The 19,683-nt window shown below is 39.9% G+C and overlaps 1 protein-coding gene across 4 annotated transcripts in view; it reads left to right on the top strand.

The window, feature by feature from the left end:
- LOC126474370 (syntaxin-1A) overlaps positions 1-19,683 on the top strand; it is a 334,042-nt gene that overhangs the window by 238,255 nt on the left and 76,104 nt on the right. For 3 of the 4 annotated variants that reach the window (XM_050101840.1, XM_050101862.1, XM_050101848.1), the window contains 4 exons: positions 19-201; positions 3,243-3,316; positions 7,366-7,503; positions 16,876-16,986. In XM_050101840.1, coding sequence (XP_049957797.1) covers positions 19-201; positions 3,243-3,316; positions 7,366-7,503; positions 16,876-16,986 — 506 coding nt within the window. Of the gene's footprint in view, positions 1-18; positions 202-3,242; positions 3,317-7,365; positions 7,504-16,875; positions 16,987-17,576; positions 17,688-19,683 lie in introns of all 4 variants that reach the window. The other variant, XM_050101855.1, reaches the window with a different exon arrangement.

Below are 19,683 nucleotides of genomic sequence, written 5' to 3'. Positions count from 1 at the left end.
TTGTTTATTGTGTTTCAGTCATAGAGCAAAACATAGAACAAGAAGAACATACAAATAAGTCGTCTGCTGACTTGAGGATACGAAAGACTCAGCATTCGACACTGTCAAGAAAATTTGTCGAAGTAATGACGGAGTACAATAGAACGCAGACAGATTATAGAGAACGATGCAAGGGTAGGATACAGAGGCAGCTAGAAATAAGTAAGTAAATGCTCATATTTTCATTTTGTCAATAGAATCAAGTTTTGATGTTACCAAGTTTTTAGAATACTCTGAAATATTTGTGAAGTGATACTGACATGGTTAGTAAGATAGTGGAGAATAATAGTTCAGTCTATTGTGCAGTACATGCCGCAGAGACTGTGCTGTAGCATTTACTGAAATTTACATTTCAATTACAATGATTTTAAAGACAATTTGAAAGGAAGAACACAGTCTTTGACTGAGTACCTGGGTTGCTAAATGCATGGGGTGCCAATTTAAATCACACCTACTAAGATACAGAAAATTCCTTTTTCATCTTGCTAGATAAACACACAGCCATCTAACTCACTGAAAAGGTGAACTGGATGTTATTGCTTTGATGTAGCTTGTATTTGTACAATAAACAACTGCTGTTTAGTGCCACTTGTTTACTGTTGACCCCTGTTGTTCACACACAATTGCTGTTTGTTCAGGGCTGCAGTTCATATTGATTCATTTAAACAAAGCAGTGTTCATTCTTGTTGCAAGTTTTCAGAGTGTATTATAGTAATACATAGACTGTATTGTTTGAATTACTTTATCAGTTCAGTTAGCCTACAGTTTGAGACAAATTCAAACATACCATGCCGTACCATGATCATGACATGCGGATTAGTAGACATATCCACATAATGCAAGACAATACCGTACTGCAGTATATTGATTGGCGGTGTATAGTTCCCACATTGATGTAATTGCAGAAAGTGAGTTACACAGATAAGATGAAATAACAAAAATATTAAATACGGTATTCTTGCATTGTCATGAGGTCCATAAGGGATAAATTATATATATAATTTTTTTACTACTTTCAAATATGGGAAATCCCTTCGTACATAAGTTGCCAAGCCTTTGTCAACCAGAAGGGTTATTTGGATGCCACGGTGCTACACTGGATATGGCCTTATTGAGGTGCAAATCACTTGCTTTCCTCAGACTTGTGAACTGACTCACTGAGCCATCATGGGAGGAGAAGGGGTCTGCAGTTTAATGTGGATTCAAACTATGGGACAACTTGACTTGCTTCACATTAACAAACTGTGAATAGGTGCTAGAAAAAATGTAAGAACCAACTGAGGAATGAATCCCAGACCTCTGGACTTGTAAAATTACATTTACACACTAAGCCAAGGAGTTCCACACTGTGTGTGTGTGTCATGGTCCAGTAAAAGTTTCTACAGTAACTTCCCAGGCTAAGACTAATTTTCTCCACAATAACAGTTTTAGGAAGTTTGAAAATGTTAAACATCACTTGGTCTTCACCACAGCCATCTAAGACAATTATTTCCTCTACAGTCTTGTTCTAAATTGCACTTTCCATTCTTCCTGAGAACGCTATCAATATTGTATCCTTCTAGCATTAAGAATAACTATACATTCATCTCAGACATGTAATATTTGCCATTGATTTGGATTTTCTTAGAGATGTGAGAGTATATACATAATGGAATGAGTTCTGCACTTCATTGCTAACATCACTTAGCAGCCAAAAGGTACGGCTCTTATTTGGCAAGTATAAGTACCGTAATGAATATTTTGATACTAAAATTGAAATAGTCAACTCAAATAACTTGGGTCTTCAGTAAAATATAGTTTTAGTTATTCATTGATCTCTGCGTTAAATAAAAAAGTATAAAATACGATTTTTCATAAAAAAGAAAAAGTCTTTAGTCAAACGATTTGGATCAGGTGAGGTGCTTGTAACAGTGATTAATAACCTGGAATATGACTGCAGACAATTCCTGTGAGAGAGATTTCTAATACAGTGAACAATACAGAGTCAGGAGCAATCAAAATTTTGTCACATAAGCGTAGCTCTCATGTAAGATACATAAAACAAAGAAATGGGAAGAGTCTCCTCGTATATCTACATACGAGGGAAGTACCTAACTCGGACAACTAAACATGAATAAAAATGATTTTAAAATATGGAGATGTGTCTGTTCTATTACATATAAATTTTTTTATCTGCAGAATTCACCATTTGTGGGCAATTCGTGTTTGAAGGTTAACAAATCTCAAGCATATAGCAGCCTGATTCAATGGAGAAACAATACCATGTAAGCAACAATTATAACCAGCAGACTCACTAGAGACATAAAAGCTATGTTATTTGGTCATTAACAAATTTTTGCTTGAAAAAATAAATGTCAGTAGATCAGAGTTGTATTTCTCACAACAGAATTCGCTGTGTCGTCGTACCATTTTCCTGTGTTAGTCATCAAATAGCAGATGTGGAGGTTTAATAAAGTGATTATAACTCTGTAGAACAGAACGGTTTGTCACAAAAAGTGAGGTAATATGAGCACTGTGACATCTGATAATGGGCTACCAAAGTGTGGAAACATTGAAAGCAATGTAACGTGACAATGTGTTGCTCTCGTCAAGTATGTTCACACTGTTCAGTTCTATTGTGTTTTTTGTTACTACATTGACACTCTATTTGCCATTTGTTGATGAACAAGGAAAGAGAATATAGCAAGGCAGCAAATCTGTTATAGGGGGGGGGGGGGGGGGGGGGAGGGGGGAGTGTGTGGGGAGACGGCTACTTCTATTTTAGGAAATCTGACTTCTGTAAGTATTTATGTGATAGGAGACATTGTTTCAAGCAAATGTTAAACATTTTTTCCAAATGATGTCATTTATGATTTTATGAACCTACTGGTTACGATGGTGTGTTCAGTGATTTGGGCTGCTGTAGTTCTTAGATTCATTAATCTTAAACATTGACTGTCTGAAAATGCAGAAATTTGCATGTAAAGTAACTTAATGGGTGGCAGAACAGGCACATTCCCATATTTTCAATTTATTTATATCCCGATTTAATCGTTTGTTCTGGGATGCTTTGCTTGTGAGAAGAAAGTAGGTTTCTGCTAGCAGCTACGACACAATAAAAATCTTAGTGGATGTGTACAGCTAACTTTTCATTGGATTTTTTTGTATTTGTAACACTGTGTTTTGTGCATGTGTCTGTATTGATTCCAGTTATTTTTGTGTAGCTGGCAGATCAACAACAAATGAGGAGCTGGAAGATATGTTAGAGCAAGGAAACCCAGCTGTGTTCACACAAGGGGTAGGTGTCTGAACTGCCATTTCACAGATATCAAATTTATTTAACTTGTGAAGCCCATGAATTCGAAGGTTTCTTTGTTTTGAAATATATTCATCATTTACATAACATGATGTTTGTAAGTACATAAAGAATAGTAAAGCTACATTGTTACTTGGATCTAATAATTTGATAAAATCTATTTTGTTCTGATACATAATTCAGACAACTTTTATTTCTTCAAGAAATTCAATTGATTGCCAAATTGCCAACGTTTTGTTTGGTAACACTAGTTCCTTTCCTGTTTTCCCCTTTTATTATTTTTCCTGAAGTTAGTTCTAGCTTCTTGTCTAGTTAATTTGTCATTCTGCTGTCATTCACCCAACTGACAAATTAATTAAATCCAGACTTGGTCCCAATAGTCACTACCTAATTTTTAAGAAAGGCTATGTTAATTGCATTAGTTTTTGTTTTTTAAGTACAAGAAATTGTTTCAAGTAGGAAGAAAAGACGAGTGTCATACAATAATTGACCCTGATCACAGCCACAAAACAAGTAGTGAGAATGAGATCAGGCTGATTAGCTTTGCCAAAACAAGGAGAATAACGATTAGAAATTCAGACCTCCCCCATAAAGTATAGTTCAGTCAGTGTAAGGTGGTCTCAGACAAATTGAAGGGAGCTGAGAATGGCAGCTTTGCGGGCCTACCACAACCACTAACTTCATGCGATGTTGTAAATGTGTCTATGGCAGTGCCTCAGTGTTGTCACAGCTCTGTAGACAGCTACTGTTTTCACCTGCTGCCATTAGTGGTTCACAGTTGAAAGCTGGCAATTACACTTTGAGCTATCGGGGATCAACTTAGGCCATCTTGACCATAGTAAGGTAAGGTTACCTGGATATCCCTAGAGGGAAGTACAATAAACCAGATCAACCATGTGATAGTTAACCAAGAACATGATGAATGTGTTAAACATGTATGAACCTTCCGTGGGGCAGATACGAAGTCCAATCATTTTTTGGTGGTAGTCAGACTATGTCTGAAACTATCCACCAAATGGCAAAGTAATGTTCAAAGGATGGTCCACTTTGAAATGGATAAATTGAAAGATTTAGAAGTGAGATAATGCTAAAGACGTAAAATTGCAAAACATCCGACAGCATTGGAGGATACAACGTGGCTGATGCATTGTTGGTGTTAAGAAATGCAGTGTTAGCGAATGCGATTGGAGAACTTGTCTCACATTGGAGACACAGAAGTAAAACTTTGTTTGAAGAAGAATGTTTGGAATTTGTAGAGACCAGGTCACCTAAGAGACTAAAATGGCTAGAACAACTTTAAGAAGATGCAAGGATAGCTTCTTATGAGGGGAGGTATAACACGGGTCAGCTCATATGGAAGAAGAAACGGAAACAACAAAAGTTTGTTGACAGCAGTCAAAGAATCTTTTTTCTGGGCTTCAGGATTTTGGCAGAAGTACCTACCAACAACATACACTGGTTTTAATGGATGAAACTGGGGTAGTGATATCACCGCTAGAGCAAACAGATATTTTTAAAAAAATAGTTTGAGAACTAAAAATCGTCACTTCCCAACAGTGATGACAACACAGATGAAGGCCTAGTTTGACAGAGTGAAAGTCCCTGAACCATGAGAGATAGAAATCAATGATGCGCTAAAGGCCCTCACGAACAGTAAATCTCCAGGAGGTAGGGGTGTCACAGCTGAGATGATCAGCTAGGGACGTGACACATTGATGGATGCTTCAAAGCTGTTAAGAAATAACTCCTGAAGAATGGAAGGGAGCAGTTACGTGTCCCCCCTCTTCAACAAGGGTGGTGCTACACAAATACCAAACTACCGAGATGTTTCATTACTTGAAACTGCTTATAAAGTCTTTGCAAATCTGCTGGTAAACAACATGAAATCTTTGACTGAAGGAATTGTAGGCCACAGTCAGTGTGGTTTTGTCCCTAGATGGTAGACTCATGACCCCAATTTGCCTTGAGGCAGCTGATAGAAAACTTTTTAGAGTTTTATTGGGAATTACACCTCATATTCATTGATTTTTGACAAGCTTATGAAAGCTTTGGCCATTCCATGGTGTGGAAAATATTGTAGGAATTTCACATCTCATCGCCGGCCGGTGTCGCCAAGCGGTTCTAGGCACTTCAGTCTGGAACCGCGCGACTGCTACGGTCGCAGGTTCAAATCCTGCCTCGGGTGTGGATATGTGTGATGTCCTCAGGTTAGTTAGGTTTAAGTAGTTCTACGTTCTAAGGGACTAATTACTTCAGATGTTAAATCCCATAGTGCTCAGAGCCATTCACATCTCATCAAAATAGATAAGGTTAAGTGCAACTTGCTACACTCAATGAGATCCATTGGTGCCAATAATATTCAACTTGGCCTTGCAAAAAGTAAGCCATAGCACTGATAGTATCAGAGAACTGGAGATGGTAGGGGGCAGAGACAGTCCTGCCAGTTGCTGAGGAGATTGTGATTCTTGGTGACACTTTGAAGCAAGTATGTACTGATACTTCCTGATTTATCAGCAGTAGGAAGAAAACTGGGCCGGTTATGGATGAGGATAAAATGAAATAGCTTGTAGTACATCATTAAGCTCTCCTTCTCCCATTGTTGATAGGCATGCATATGAATAAGTTCAGTAATTAAAGTATCGAGGTTGTATATTGAATAATGAAAATGAAGTGATGAGATAGGTGCATGAACGATTAATAAATGTCAGTCACACGTTCTTTAGTCTGAGCAATTTATTCAAGCCACAACTGATATCGCAGAAGAAGAATAAGGCCCATATGTAAATGACACTGGTATGGCAGGTTCTTTTATTTGGTTGTGAAACCTGGGTGATATCAGAAATATGACCCTTCGAGAGGAAGATACATCGAAAGATCTATGGACCCATCTTACGATGCCATGGAAGGTAAATGGGAGCAAAGAACAAAATAAGACCTGTACCGGTGGTTCAGAATGCCACACATTGGCAAAATATTAGGGCACAACAGGCTGCAGTGGTTTGGTCACATCTTTCAAACAGATAGATCCCTCCCTTGCCAAGTCCTCCGTTGCCAACCTGCTGGAAAACACCCAAGGGGATGTCCAAGGATGCAATGGAAGAAACAAGTATTAACAATCAAAGAAATGGCCCAGCAGCAGTGGAAGAGGAAGTAGAGATTTGGACCGATGGACTAGCATCTGCAGTAGATTTCTCTCTCGTCACTGACAGACCTCCTTTTTTTATTGTGCTTTTAATGTTTTCTTTTATGCTTTTTTATAGAGGGGTTTCTTCCCTCCTTTTACAGTGTGTTCATTTCTTTAGCTTTTTCCTGTAAGAGAAGCCCGTTAATGCGATAGGTGGTTGCGTGGGTGGGTGGGTGGTTGCGGTGAAAATGTGTGACATAACGACATCCCTTGCGAATGTCAAATAAGTTGTAATCCATGTGAATTTGGTTGATTAAATTACTGTTTTTCTGCTAGTACCTTTGAAATGGTAAGTAAACAGAATGCATACAGTTCCTGTTTTTGGCACAGTAAATTCTGGAAGATCCTTAAGTTTAAAAACATTATTTCAACCCTTATTTGTGCCATGCCACCATTGCACCGAAATACATCCACATCTTCCACTCTCTACCTGTACTTTTTGCACAATGCGTGTATTTGATACATATTGCCATGAAGGGTTGTATAATACCCTTGCAGTAGTTTCCTTTCACTACAGCATCTAGTTGCGAAGCTTTTTCAACATTATCTGAAAACAAAATCTGTGAGTTTTACAATAATATTCTCTCTGTGTTTCTTGGAACATGGATAAATTCTCATCACAGACCATTTTCTATACTGACTTCACAAGAGTTGTTTTAGCAAGACTTTTCTTCTTCTTCTTCTCTCCCCCCCCCCCCTCTCTCTCTCTCTCTCTCTCTCTCTCTCTGTCTGTCTGTCTGTCTGTCTCTCTCTGTCTGTCTCCCTCCCTCTACACAAAACATCATTAAAATATGGTGCAGATTGTAAGACAGTTAAATTAATAGAACTTTCTCAAAACATATTGCAGATAATAATGGAGACTCAGCAAGCCAAACAGACCCTAGCAGACATTGAAGCAAGGCATGCAGACATCATAAAATTAGAAAACTCTATTAGGGAACTGCATGACATGTTCATGGACATGGCAATGTTAGTGGAAAGCCAGGTATGTATTGGCCAATATTGTTTCCATCAATTTTATATTGCTCAAAAAATTGTAAAATTCATATCTGTTAATATCAGTTTAATAAATTTCATTCTGTGCAAAACAACATTTACAAATTTTCTTCGGTGGTAGACTTTCTCATGTGAATAATTCTGTGATAAAGAATCCACAAAGCACTGAAACATTCGTATGTATTTCAGCAATAATAAGTGCCAAATATATTAGTTAGTTAGGGAAAGAAACACTATAAAAGGTTATTTTATTTTCAAAAGGCAAGCTAGTTTCTTCAGATCCCAATGGTACATTATATTTGCATTATCACAGCTCAGATTCCACCCATGGAACGATGAACAAAAGATAACAATTATTTATAATTTACTTCCACTTTCATTCTCTACTTTGAGACTTACATATGCATTCTGCAAGATATATTCAACATTATGACGTTGCCGCCACCGCTGCTGCTGCTGCAACTTGTACATTACATCTTTTGATATTGTAGGCACTTGATCTAAATGTGCTACCTCATTCTTCTACATTCCTAGATGACTTTTTTCTGGTTGAGATCTGTTACTCCAGCCTGACCACTGCCCTGGTGCGTCCCCTCCCCTGCGCATGCACCTAGCTCTTCGGCCCTCCAGCTGCCGCCCCGTCCCCTGTGGACTCCACTCCTGGACCTTCACAGTGGTGTAACAACTCCTGCTTTGGCAAAAACAACGTTATGAAAGAAGTTTCTTCATAATAAATTTTATATTCAATAAATGTGGAAGTTATTAAATACTGAATCAGAAATTTGATAGGAGCTTTGTGGCAGTTGCAGCAGTAACAGCATGATGAAAAAGATTGTGGTCTCTAATTTTTGTAACAATGTATGTTTCGGTTTATCTAAAAAAAGATGGAGGCAATTGTGTGCACTGCTAAATTATAGTTTCCCTGTAAGAGTATTTGTGGTGTGAATGTTTTAGAATAACTTAATTTTTGCCTTTGTTGCCTAAATTTCAGTGACAATTGCAGTATGTACCTTAGGAATATTTTCAAGATAAATATTTTGTGTGGAACGATGTACACTCCTGGAAATTGAAATAAGAACACCGTGAATTCATTGTCCCAGGAAGGGGAAACTTTATTGACACATTCCTGGGATCAGATACATCACATGATCACACTGACAGAACCACAGGCACATAGACACAGGCAACAGAGCATGCACAATGTCGGCACTAGTACAGTGTATATCCACCTTTCGCAGCAATGCAGGCTGCTATTCTCCCATGGAGACGATCGTAGAGATGCTGGATGTAGTCCTGTGGAACGGCTTGCCATGCCATTTCCACCTGGCGCCTCAGTTGGACCAGCGTTCGTGCTGGACGTGCAGACCGCGTGAGACGACGCTTCATCCAGTCCCAAACATGCTCAATGGGGGACAGATCCGGAGATCTTGCTGGCCAGGGTAGTTGACTTACACCTTCTAGAGCACGTTGGGTGGCACGGGATACATGCGGACGTGCATTGTCCTGTTGGAACAGCAAGTTCCCTTGCCGGTCTAGGAATGGTAGAACGATGGGTTCGATGACGGTTTGGATGTACCGTGCACTATTCAGTGTCCCCTCGACGATCACCAGTGGTGTACGGCCAGTGTAGGAGATCGCTCCCCACACCATGATGCCGGGTGTTGGCCCTGTGTGCCTCGTCGTATGCAGTCCTGATTGTGGCGCTCACCTGCACGGCGCCAAACACGCATACGACCATCATTGGCACCAAGGCAGAAGCGACTCTCATCGCTGAAGACGACACGTCTCCATTCGTCCCTCCATTCACGCCTGTCGCGACACCACTGGAGGCGGGCTACACGATGTTGGGGCGTGAGCGGAAGACGGCCTAACGGTGTGCGGGACCGTAGCCCAGCTTCATGGAGACGGTTGCGAATGGTCCTCGCCGATAGCCCAGGAGCAACAGTGTCCCTAATTTGCTGGGAAGTGGCGGTGCGGTCCCCTACGGCACTGCGTAGGATCCTACGGTCTTGGCGTGCATCCGTGCGTCGCTGCGGTCCAGTCCCAGGTCGACGGGCACGTGCACCTTCCGCCGACCACTGGCGACAACATCGATGTACTGTGGAGACCTCACGCCCCACGTGTTGAGCAATTCGGCGGTACGTCCACCCGGCCTCCCGCATGCCCACTATACGCCCTCGCTCAAAGTCCGTCAACTGCACATACGGTTCACGTCCACGCTGTCGCGGCATGCTACCAGTGTTAAAGACTGCGATGGAGCTCCGTATGCCACGGCAAACTGGCTGACACTGACGGCGGCGGTGCACAAATGCTGCACAGCTAGCGCCATTCGACGGCCAACACCGCGGTTCCTGGTGTGTCCACTGTGCCGTGCGTGTGATCATTGCTTGTACAGCCCTCTCGCAGTGTCCGGAGCAAGTATGGTGGGTCTGACACACCGGTGTCAATGTGTTCTTTTTTCCATTTCCAGGAGTGTATATGTATGCCAGAAAAGTTTAATTTTTTTTGTTAAGAGCATGTTCACAAAATCTGCCTCTTGAATATAACTATGTTTGAGATTAACAGTGTAGTTTCAGTGTATTTGTTCACAAAACTTAGATAAAGTTCATTACTCTTCATCTTGATTCAAATTGTTGCTTAATATGTATCTTCCTGATACATGTTCTTCAAATTTAATAAGTTTCTCTTTACATTGATTCATTTCCTGGCAAGTAGCCTCACTGAACACAGAATTAGTCACTTGAATGTTGGAGACGAGTAACTTTATCCATATGTATGTGGCACCTGACAAGTTTGAGTGGATGCTGATTGTATATGAAATGCTCTTCATCATTAAGAATGGAGGTATCTATCTCTCTGTGTGCCCTCCGTAACACCAGAGCGGGATAGAGCTACAAACAATATGATTTGCTGTGGATGTTTCAAAGGTCATCCATTGAAGTAAATACCCTTTTCATGTATTTATCACTGAGTACTGTCCTTCTGAAGCAAAAGTATTGGGAATATTCCATTGTGCAAGACATTCACATACATATTGAAGCTAAAAATTTGTGTTTATGAATTTGCATGCCAAATTGTTGCAGTTTATGGTTCAAAACTATTGCCTTTGTGCTTGTTACTGCTGTAAGATGTTAACGCCAGTTGCTGTCATCTTATTTCAGAACGGACATTTGAGGAAACTTTCATCACATGAGTGTTTTGTTCAGAGTAAAATACAACAGAGCCGTAACTACTATGGCTGACCACAATGTTCAGTTAAATTAAACTATGAAGGACTGGCAATGTGTTACATAAGCAGGTAAACCACACTTGCACCTTTAAGTGAATGGTGCTCAGTATTGTGTGGATTGTAAATTCTGGAAAGATCACAGGCAGGCAGACTTGCAAACTGCAGAAAGTTAGTTTTTTTTGCACCCATGGATCACATTTACAACTACTCACCATTACATGAAAGTGCTTCAATAAATGTAACCCAACCACACCTGATATTCTCTCTTCAAAACTTTATATGAGGGCAATAATGTTCAAACTGAGTTGATTTCAGTTTGCTTTTCGTAATTACCCATCTTTATTGCACATTGCTCTATAATACACTGGTTTTCGTGTACTGCCATCATCAGGTATATTAAAAACACTCCACAGATGAAATCGTGAATAGATGATATGCGTGTTTGGCTGGATTTGATTACAGATTCAGTAGTTTAAAATAGGATATTCATAATCATTAATTAAAATAGTTCTGATTACCTTAAGTGTGCATTGAACAGTGCAAATTCATTCAGTCTGTAGAAGCTGGCCGCAGTTCGCAAACATCTGAATGCACTTTTGGCTATGGTCAGTCACTTTCAGGCAGCAGCCTCAAGGTGTAGCGATGGTGGAGAATGTGGTGCATTGTATGCGGCACCTCAGATGTTGCTTATTTTGCCCATGGGCTCTGCTTCCGAGGCACCTCCTGGTGCACACGGCACAGTCAATTCACCCTCACAGCAGGGTGAGTGGCGGGTGGTAATGCATTCACGTCACTTGAGGTGGAGGGCCATTGTGGAGGCAGGCCCATTCACCTTGTGAGTTGACACGTGGCCACTCCTTCAGCAAGGTCCAAGCAGACACACAGGGTAAGGGGCTTACTAGTTATTGGGAGCTCCAATGTTAGGCTCGTTATGGGGCCCCTTAGCCAGATAGTCTTCAGTGCTGGAAAAAAAGCCAATGTGCACTTCTTGTGTCTACTGAGGGGCCTCATCAAACATGTCGAGGTGGCCTGGACTGCTACTATTGAGCGTGCAGGGTGCAATAGTCTGCAAGTTTTGGCTTGTGTTGTCACCAACAGTGTCTTTCGCATGGGTTCTGAGGTGATCGTTAGCTCGTAGAGGTAGCTGGCAGAGTTGGTTAAGATTGCTGGCCTCATGTGCAGGGTGCAGCAGAGCTCACAATTTGCAGCGTCATTCCCAAAGTTTATCAGGGTCCTTTCATTTGGAACTGAGTGGAGGGTCTCAACCAAAGGCTTTGTTGACTCCGTGACAGTCTTGGCTGCAGATTTCTAGACCTGCATTATCATGCGGGGATTTGTTGGACTCCCTTTGATAGGTCTGAGATGCACTGCACAAAGGAAGCAGCTTCTCTGGTAGTGTAGTACTTGTGGAGTGCGCATGAGGACTTTCAGGCTAGGCAGTAGTGCGAGGTGCTATGATGAACACTGGCCAGTCGATACGCAGCAAGGGAAGTTAAACATTGTTCAGAATAAAGACACTCAGACTGTCATAATTTTATCAGTAAACTGTTGAAGTATTTGTAATAAAGTTCTTGAATTTACTGCCCTCAATGAAAGTCCTCGTGCTCAAATTATTCCTGGGACCAAGAGATGGCCGAACCTTAGGTAGCAAATATATCAGAAAGACAGATTAGAGACCGTAGGAGGGGGAGTGTTTAGTGCAGTTGACAAATACATTGGCTCTAGTAAGGTCGAAATTGTGCGGGACAGTGAAGTTACCTGGTCACATATAACAGGTGTTGTTGAAACGAAGTTAATTGTTGGATGTTTTTATCGGCCACCAGAGTCTGCTGTGACAATTCCAGATATTTTCAAAGAAATACTAAAGTCAGTTGTGCATGAATGCCCAGGTCATGCAAAACTAGTTGGACGTTACTTTAACCCATAGAGTATAGCCTGAAATGTCTATGGAATCATTGGGGATAAATAGACAGTCATGCGAAATGCTTTTGAACATGTTTTCTGAAAGCTTTCTTGATCAGCTAGCTCAGCAGCCCAAACACAATGGGAATTGTTGCACACTCGGTTCAGAAGGGAATGCACAAATGAGGACAAGCGAATGTCAGTAGAGATTCAGGCATATGTGAGACGATCTGTGCCCGAAGCATATAACTACCACCATCACACCTTAGCAAAAGAACCCAAGGAAATTCTGGTCTTATGTAAAATCATTAAGCAGAACTAAGTCTTCCATTCTGTCCCTTGTTGATCAGTCTGGTATGGCAGCTCAAGATAGCAAAATGAAAGCCAAAGTTTTAAATCTCACATTCAAGAAATCATTCACACATGAGAGTTGTACAAACATAGTCATTCGACCATCAGACGGACTCCCGTATGGACAACACAGTAACAGGACCCCTGGTGTAGAGAAACAGCTGAAAGATTTGAAGGTAAATAAATCATCACATCAGGATGGAATCCCAGTTCAGTTTACAAAGAGTAATATGACTTTGGCCCCCTTGTATTTATCATGAATCTCTCATCCAGCACAAAGTCCGAAGCAACTGGAAAAAGGCGCAGGTGACTACAGTATATAAGGAGGTTAAAAGAACGCAGAATTGCAGACCAATATCCCTAACTTCTATTTGCTGCAGAATCCTGGAACAAGTTCTCAGTTCGAATATAATAAATTTTCTCGAGAGTGAGAGATGTATGTCCATTAATCAGCATGGTTTTACAAAGCATCGCTTGTGCGAAGCTCAACTTGCCCTTATAGTGCGAATTATGGATGAAAAGCAACAGGCAGATTCCGTATTTCTAGATTTTCAGAAAGCATTTGTTACAGTGCTCATTGAAGTTATGAACATATGGAAAGTTTGCAGATATGTGAGTGGCTTGAATACTTTTTAAGTCATAGAACCCAGTATGATGAGCACTTTCTATCAAGCAGAACAGAGATGAGAGTATCGTCAGGAGTGCCCCAGGGAAGTGTGGTAGTAGGACTGCTGCTGTTCTCCAAATACATAAATGATATGGCAGACAGGGTGAGCAGCAGTCTGCGGTTGTTTGCTGACAATGCCATGGTGTTCAATAAGGTGTTGAATTTGAGTGACTGTAGGAAGCTAAAAGACAACATAGACAAAATTTCCAGTTGGTTGGATGAATGGCAGCTATCCCTAAATGTGGAAAAATGTAGATTAATGTCAGTGGGTAGGAAGATGAAAACCTATAATGTTTGGATGCAGTATTACTAGTGTCCTGCTTGGCACATAAAGTTATTTGAATATCTGGGGGTAACGTGGCAAAACTGTATGAGGTGGAATGAGTGTGTGAGAACTGTGGTAGAGAAGACAGTGTCAACCTTAGTTTACTGGGAGAATTCGGGATGTGTACCAGGTTGGACTGAAGGAAGACATCGAAGCGATTCAGAGGCGGGCTGCTACATACTGAGAAAATTTAGAGAAATAGCATTTGAAGCTGACTGCTGAAAGATTCTTTTGCTGCCAACAGACATTGCGCATAAGGACCATGAAGATAAGATACGAGAAATTAGGCATAATTCAGAGGCATATTTTCCCTTGCTCTATTTGATAGTGGTACAAGAAAGGAAATGACTAGTAGTGACATAGGATACACTCCACCATGTACCATCTCGTGCCTTGCAGAGTATCGATGTAGATTCAAATGAACAGTAAAACCTAATGCATGATACAATTTGATGCACACTTCAGGCATTTGAAACCACTTAATTAAAGATGATCAATATCCTATTTGAAATTACTGAATCTGTGATCCAGGGTACTTGGGTTACCTCATCGCTAATGCACTACTGGCTATAGGTCGTGTTTGCATAAGTATAGAATACCGTCAATTAGCTTCTAGCACTTGATCATGTAAATACTTGCACAAAACATTTGACATAGATACCAATATCAGAATACTCATTGTAGAATGTTGTGGCAGTCAGCCATGCCATCCTTATTATGTAGTCTTAATTTTTTTGTGTCGACTCTTATTTTCTATGAATTAAACCTATTATTGTTACATTAGTTGTTCGTCCATTTTATTTTTGACAGATCCGATAGTGACGGTAAACCAAAACCAGTCATATTATGAATTATGTGATAATGTGCAATAAAGGTGGACATGAATAAAATGCCAGATATGATCATGGACTTGAATATAGCCGTCTTCAGTTTATATCTTCATGAAGACTGTAACTGGCATCCAATATTTAAATATTAGTATCCAATGGGCTTAAATATTAACTGCCTGACATCAGCAATTTTAAGTATGACCCAAATGTGAGATCCGTGGTATGGAGCAATGTAAAATATCACTGGAACCATCACAAACAATGCATGAAAGATTGATGACAGTACCACACATTCTAGTCAACCACCATAAGTTGCTGAGAGTTTAATAGTCGGACACTGATATGTTTGTAACTTCATCTAGCCTATGTCACACACAACAGCAAGTGTTATGAAATGGTGATCATTTTATGAAGGTTATTTGGAAGAAAGTGACTAATTTGTTGTTCAGTGAAATTATTTCAAAGATACTGCTTTGTGAAATGTTATTTTATTCTCACTTTTAAAATTTTGTGATTATGAATTATCTTGCATCGTGACTGTTTTGTGATTGCTTATCCACTGTGATAATACTAAACTGTGTGTTTTGGCCTCACTCTGTTTTGGATTGTGGTATACTCCCGAAGATTACAGTCAACAGAGTTGTACTCTTCTGTGCATAGTATATACTGTGTTGATTATACTGGGTTTTAGGTCTGGATACAATCCTCTCATGGACAGTGTGCGAGTAGTTGCACTGACTGCGAATGGTTCACACACCAGTCACCAGTTCAAAATTCCCACATGTCACAGGCTTTTCTGCATCCCTTCATAACTGTATGAAGGCTCTACCCCCCCCCCCCCCCCCCCCACCACCACCACCACCACCACCACCACCACACCACACCCCACCCCCCCGTCCTCTGCCTCACTTCACATTCCATGATTCAGAGGAGCTTGTGAACAGCGGATGTGATAGAAAGTTCAAAGTTTATATTGTCTTTGTAAGGCCACTGAGCTTAGGTACAATAAAAACTCCCGCATATCCATTTATTCGAAGATGTTGATCCCACACCATTGTGGAAAACCCCGTGTACTTCGGTAATGGTGGGACAAAGCCTGTTAAAAGTTGAAGCCTTGGATTGGTTCATGTTTTATAATCAGGTTGTAAAATTAATACAGTTATCGCTGAAAATCTGCAAGTAAGGGAAATGGGATTGGAGTGCAGCAGTAACATAGCAGTTGATGTGTGTGAACTTGAGTAAGAACTACTTTCACAGGCTGTTTTAAATAGCCTCTTCCACCCCCCCCCCCCCCCCCCGCCCCCCCCCCAAAAAAAAAAAAAAAAAAAAAAAAAAGCCCCTCCCTCCCACCACTGTGTAACTGCCTCGGTAATGAAATTTGTACAGTGCTTTCTAGAAGCATTTATGTGAAAAATTGCAGTAAACAGTCTACAATCCTATAAACAAGAAACTTCACCCAGAAATGAGTTGCCAAGAATGTTTTCAATCAAGAAAGGCCTATAGAAAGGGAAAGGCTCAGGGGATTACATTCCAGTTTTACAATGCTACATTTATAGTGAGCTTATGTCTTAGTGTGCAGAATGACTGGTGGGAATTCCATCACATTACTTCAAACATTGAGAAACTTAAACAAGACCATTATCTGCTTATTTGTCTTGAAGGCATAAAATTTGTTAGTTCCATCTCACCTGTTGCACTTCATATAAAAATTTGTCAGGCAAGGGTTCATTGTATCCATTTCATTTTAGCAACATGATTACCGTGATTTATTCGCTAATACCTAGCATAGATTCACTGCAGTTTTTCAGGTGTATTGTAGTATTATTACCAAAAATATGTATTTTGAGGCCATAGATGATAAAATCCTGTGTAGGATGTAAGTAGTGAGTCATGCATTTAACATATTTTCTGTTAAAAAGTGACTGTTTCATATAATTTTGTATGTATAGTGACTTAAATGTTTGTGTTTAGTAAATATATACTGTGAATTTTTCTGGCAAATGGTAAGTGTTTTGTCCTTTCTGGTTTGTTTTTGTTGCTGGGCTGTCTGATGTTAGGGAGAAATGATAGACCGTATTGAATATCATGTAGAACATGCAGTGGACTATGTCCAAACAGCCACACAAGACACAAAGAAAGCGCTGAGGTACCAGAGTAAAGCTAGGCGGGTAAGTTAAAATTACTATATATTGTACTACACATATTTTGAAAGCTAATTTTTCTTTCTTTTTTTTTTTTCTTTTCCCCGTCTTTATTCCCAATTCCATTTCATTTAACCACGTACAATCTTCTGGCATTAAATATCCTTTCTTAATCTTGAAACTATTTGTTCTGGTGTATGTAACTGTTCATATGCATTTATTGCTGTTGTGTATCTTATTCTACCTACTTCGGTGTATGAGCATCTTCTTTCTGGGTTTTACTGACAAAACAATCTTCTACCTATTTAACAATAACTGTTTTGGTGGTTATGCCTGTCATTTTCTGTGCTGTGTGTGTATCAATTGTTTATACTTTGTCTGGTCCCTAACTGTACTCCTTCTCCTCTTAATGTGAATGTAATTTTTGATGTGTGATAACTTCTTTCCTCTGCACTTTTTTAATAAAATTATTTGTCACCACTATTTTGCTTACTAACTTCTTTCCTGCTGGTCAACACCCTCTATCAAAGTCCACTTTCAAATCCATACCCTCTACAACCTTTCACATCCTGTAAATCCTACACTATGGCACGCTGGCTTGGCGTGAATGCATCTAGGATGCAACAATTGACAGGATTCAGTATCACGTTGACGAAGGTAGAGAAAAAGTGGATATCGCCAGTAAAACGTTAACCAAGGCTCGGCGATTGCATTCCAGTTTTACTAAGGTAAGATGGGGCATCTGTGATAACCAGGGTGCTTGCTTGCTTGCTTGTTTGCTAAACTCACTCTGTCTGAACTGCACTCTCTCTACTACCTCATTGTTTTATTTTCTAAGTATTGCTTTTGTAGCCTGCATATCTAGCTCTATCGCAAGCCTTTAATCTTCTCTGCAATTAAACAGATTGTTACATAATACATTAATTTTAGTTTTGGTTATTATATTGTCTTGTTATAACATGAGTTTTAATAATTAGTGTCTAATTTAGTCAATTTTTTTAGAATTAAGCAGTCACATTAATGTAAACAATAAGTTATGATTGGAAGATGATAAATATTGGTAGTTACTTATGACGTGAGGAAATAGAAACGATTTACCCTTCGTGTGATTTACGCTTGAATCCCATGTTACATAATGAGATGAAATACCCCTCTTAGTCATGAATTGTCCAGATGCCTATTTCGTTTTGTTTTGTTTTATAGTTAACACCAAGTAATTAATAGGATAACACAGTCACCAAGAAAAGTAATTTTTCTGCCAGATGACTCTCGTCAGTGTTGCTCTGAAACCCTGAAATAGAAATACTTTTTTATTTTTATTTTATTTTATTTTTTAGTGTAAGAATTGCACAGTACGAATGATTATATAGACACATTGTTTGTAAATGTGTGTATGTGCCAAAACAAAACTATTCCACCAGCTGGAATTCCAGATTAGAGTTAGAAATGACTGTATTATCTCCAATATTAGTTGACAGTACAACACTGTACATTGAGTTACCTGTGGGTGATGCGAAAGGCTAAAGGTGGGGGGGTTTGTGTTCTGTCTATAATTTCTAAATCACACGTTACTCTTGGTAGCCTGTTCCATATCATCTCAGCCAATGTGAGGTTATTTTGTCTTGCACCCTTACAGCTTCAGTCTGTTTTCAATATCCACTTTTTGGATACTATCCCTCCATGTCCTTCTGGCCATGCCGCAGACAAACCTCATCTCAGCTGCCTTCCTTGGGGATCCATGGCATGGACAGCTCGATTGAGGTGATCTCACAGATTCTTGACTGGGTTTAAATCTGGGGAGTTTGGTGGCCAGAGTACAGTAAACTCATCCTGGCACTCTTTGAACCGCACGTATACACTGCGAGCTGTATGACATGTTGTATTGTCCTGCTGGTAGATACCATCGTACCGCTGTCCCCAACTTGGGCCGATCCATTGTACTTTCCAGAATGATGGGATACCCAAGGAATGCCGTGAAAACTGTTCCCCAGACTGTAACATTGTTGCAGGGTGTATACTGTCATATGTTCCACACTGTACATGCCAACAACCATCTATCTCAAGGAGCATAAAACATGATTCATCTGAAAGGCCACCTGTCACCACTCAGTGTACTTCCAAATGCTGTATTGACATGCAAATTCCAGCCTTCATTGCCAACGAACAGCAGTCGTGGGTGCATGAACAAGGCACCTCTTATGGAGGCCTGTGTGCAGCAGTGTTTGCTGAATGGTCACGGAGGAGAGACTGTCATTAGGCCCTTAATTCTACAAGTGAAATTGTTATCCAGAAATAGTGCTACTTTGCTAAATTTGTTTTTGTGCCTGAAGAAAGCTCTTAGATTTCAGAACAGTTTACATTATGATGAGACATGCACTGGCAACTTCATGTGATGTATTTCATATCATGTAGCCAAATGAGAAGAGTGTTTCCTACAGAATTATAATTTTCTTTAGTCAGTAAGTTCGATTGGAAAATGTAGTAGTCACGAGGAAAATATTGGATACAAAATGGACAACATTTTGGAAATAACGTTTATTTGTTAGAAAAATGGAAAAAATAATACTTCATATTTTGAGGGAGTGACAAACATCAAAGTTCATAAATTCATTTTTGTGTTTCTCTAAAATCTCCCATATTTTACTGTTCACAACAAAACAAGTAATTAAGAAATGTCAGAATGGGAGACACACTTGTTATTAGATGTGTTGGCCTTTATAATAG

This window comes from Schistocerca serialis, chromosome 1, assembly GCF_023864345.2.
Source record: "Schistocerca serialis cubense isolate TAMUIC-IGC-003099 chromosome 1, iqSchSeri2.2, whole genome shotgun sequence".
Lineage (NCBI taxonomy): Eukaryota > Metazoa > Arthropoda > Insecta > Orthoptera > Acrididae > Schistocerca > Schistocerca serialis.
This window is presented reverse-complemented; position numbering and strand designations above follow the sequence as displayed.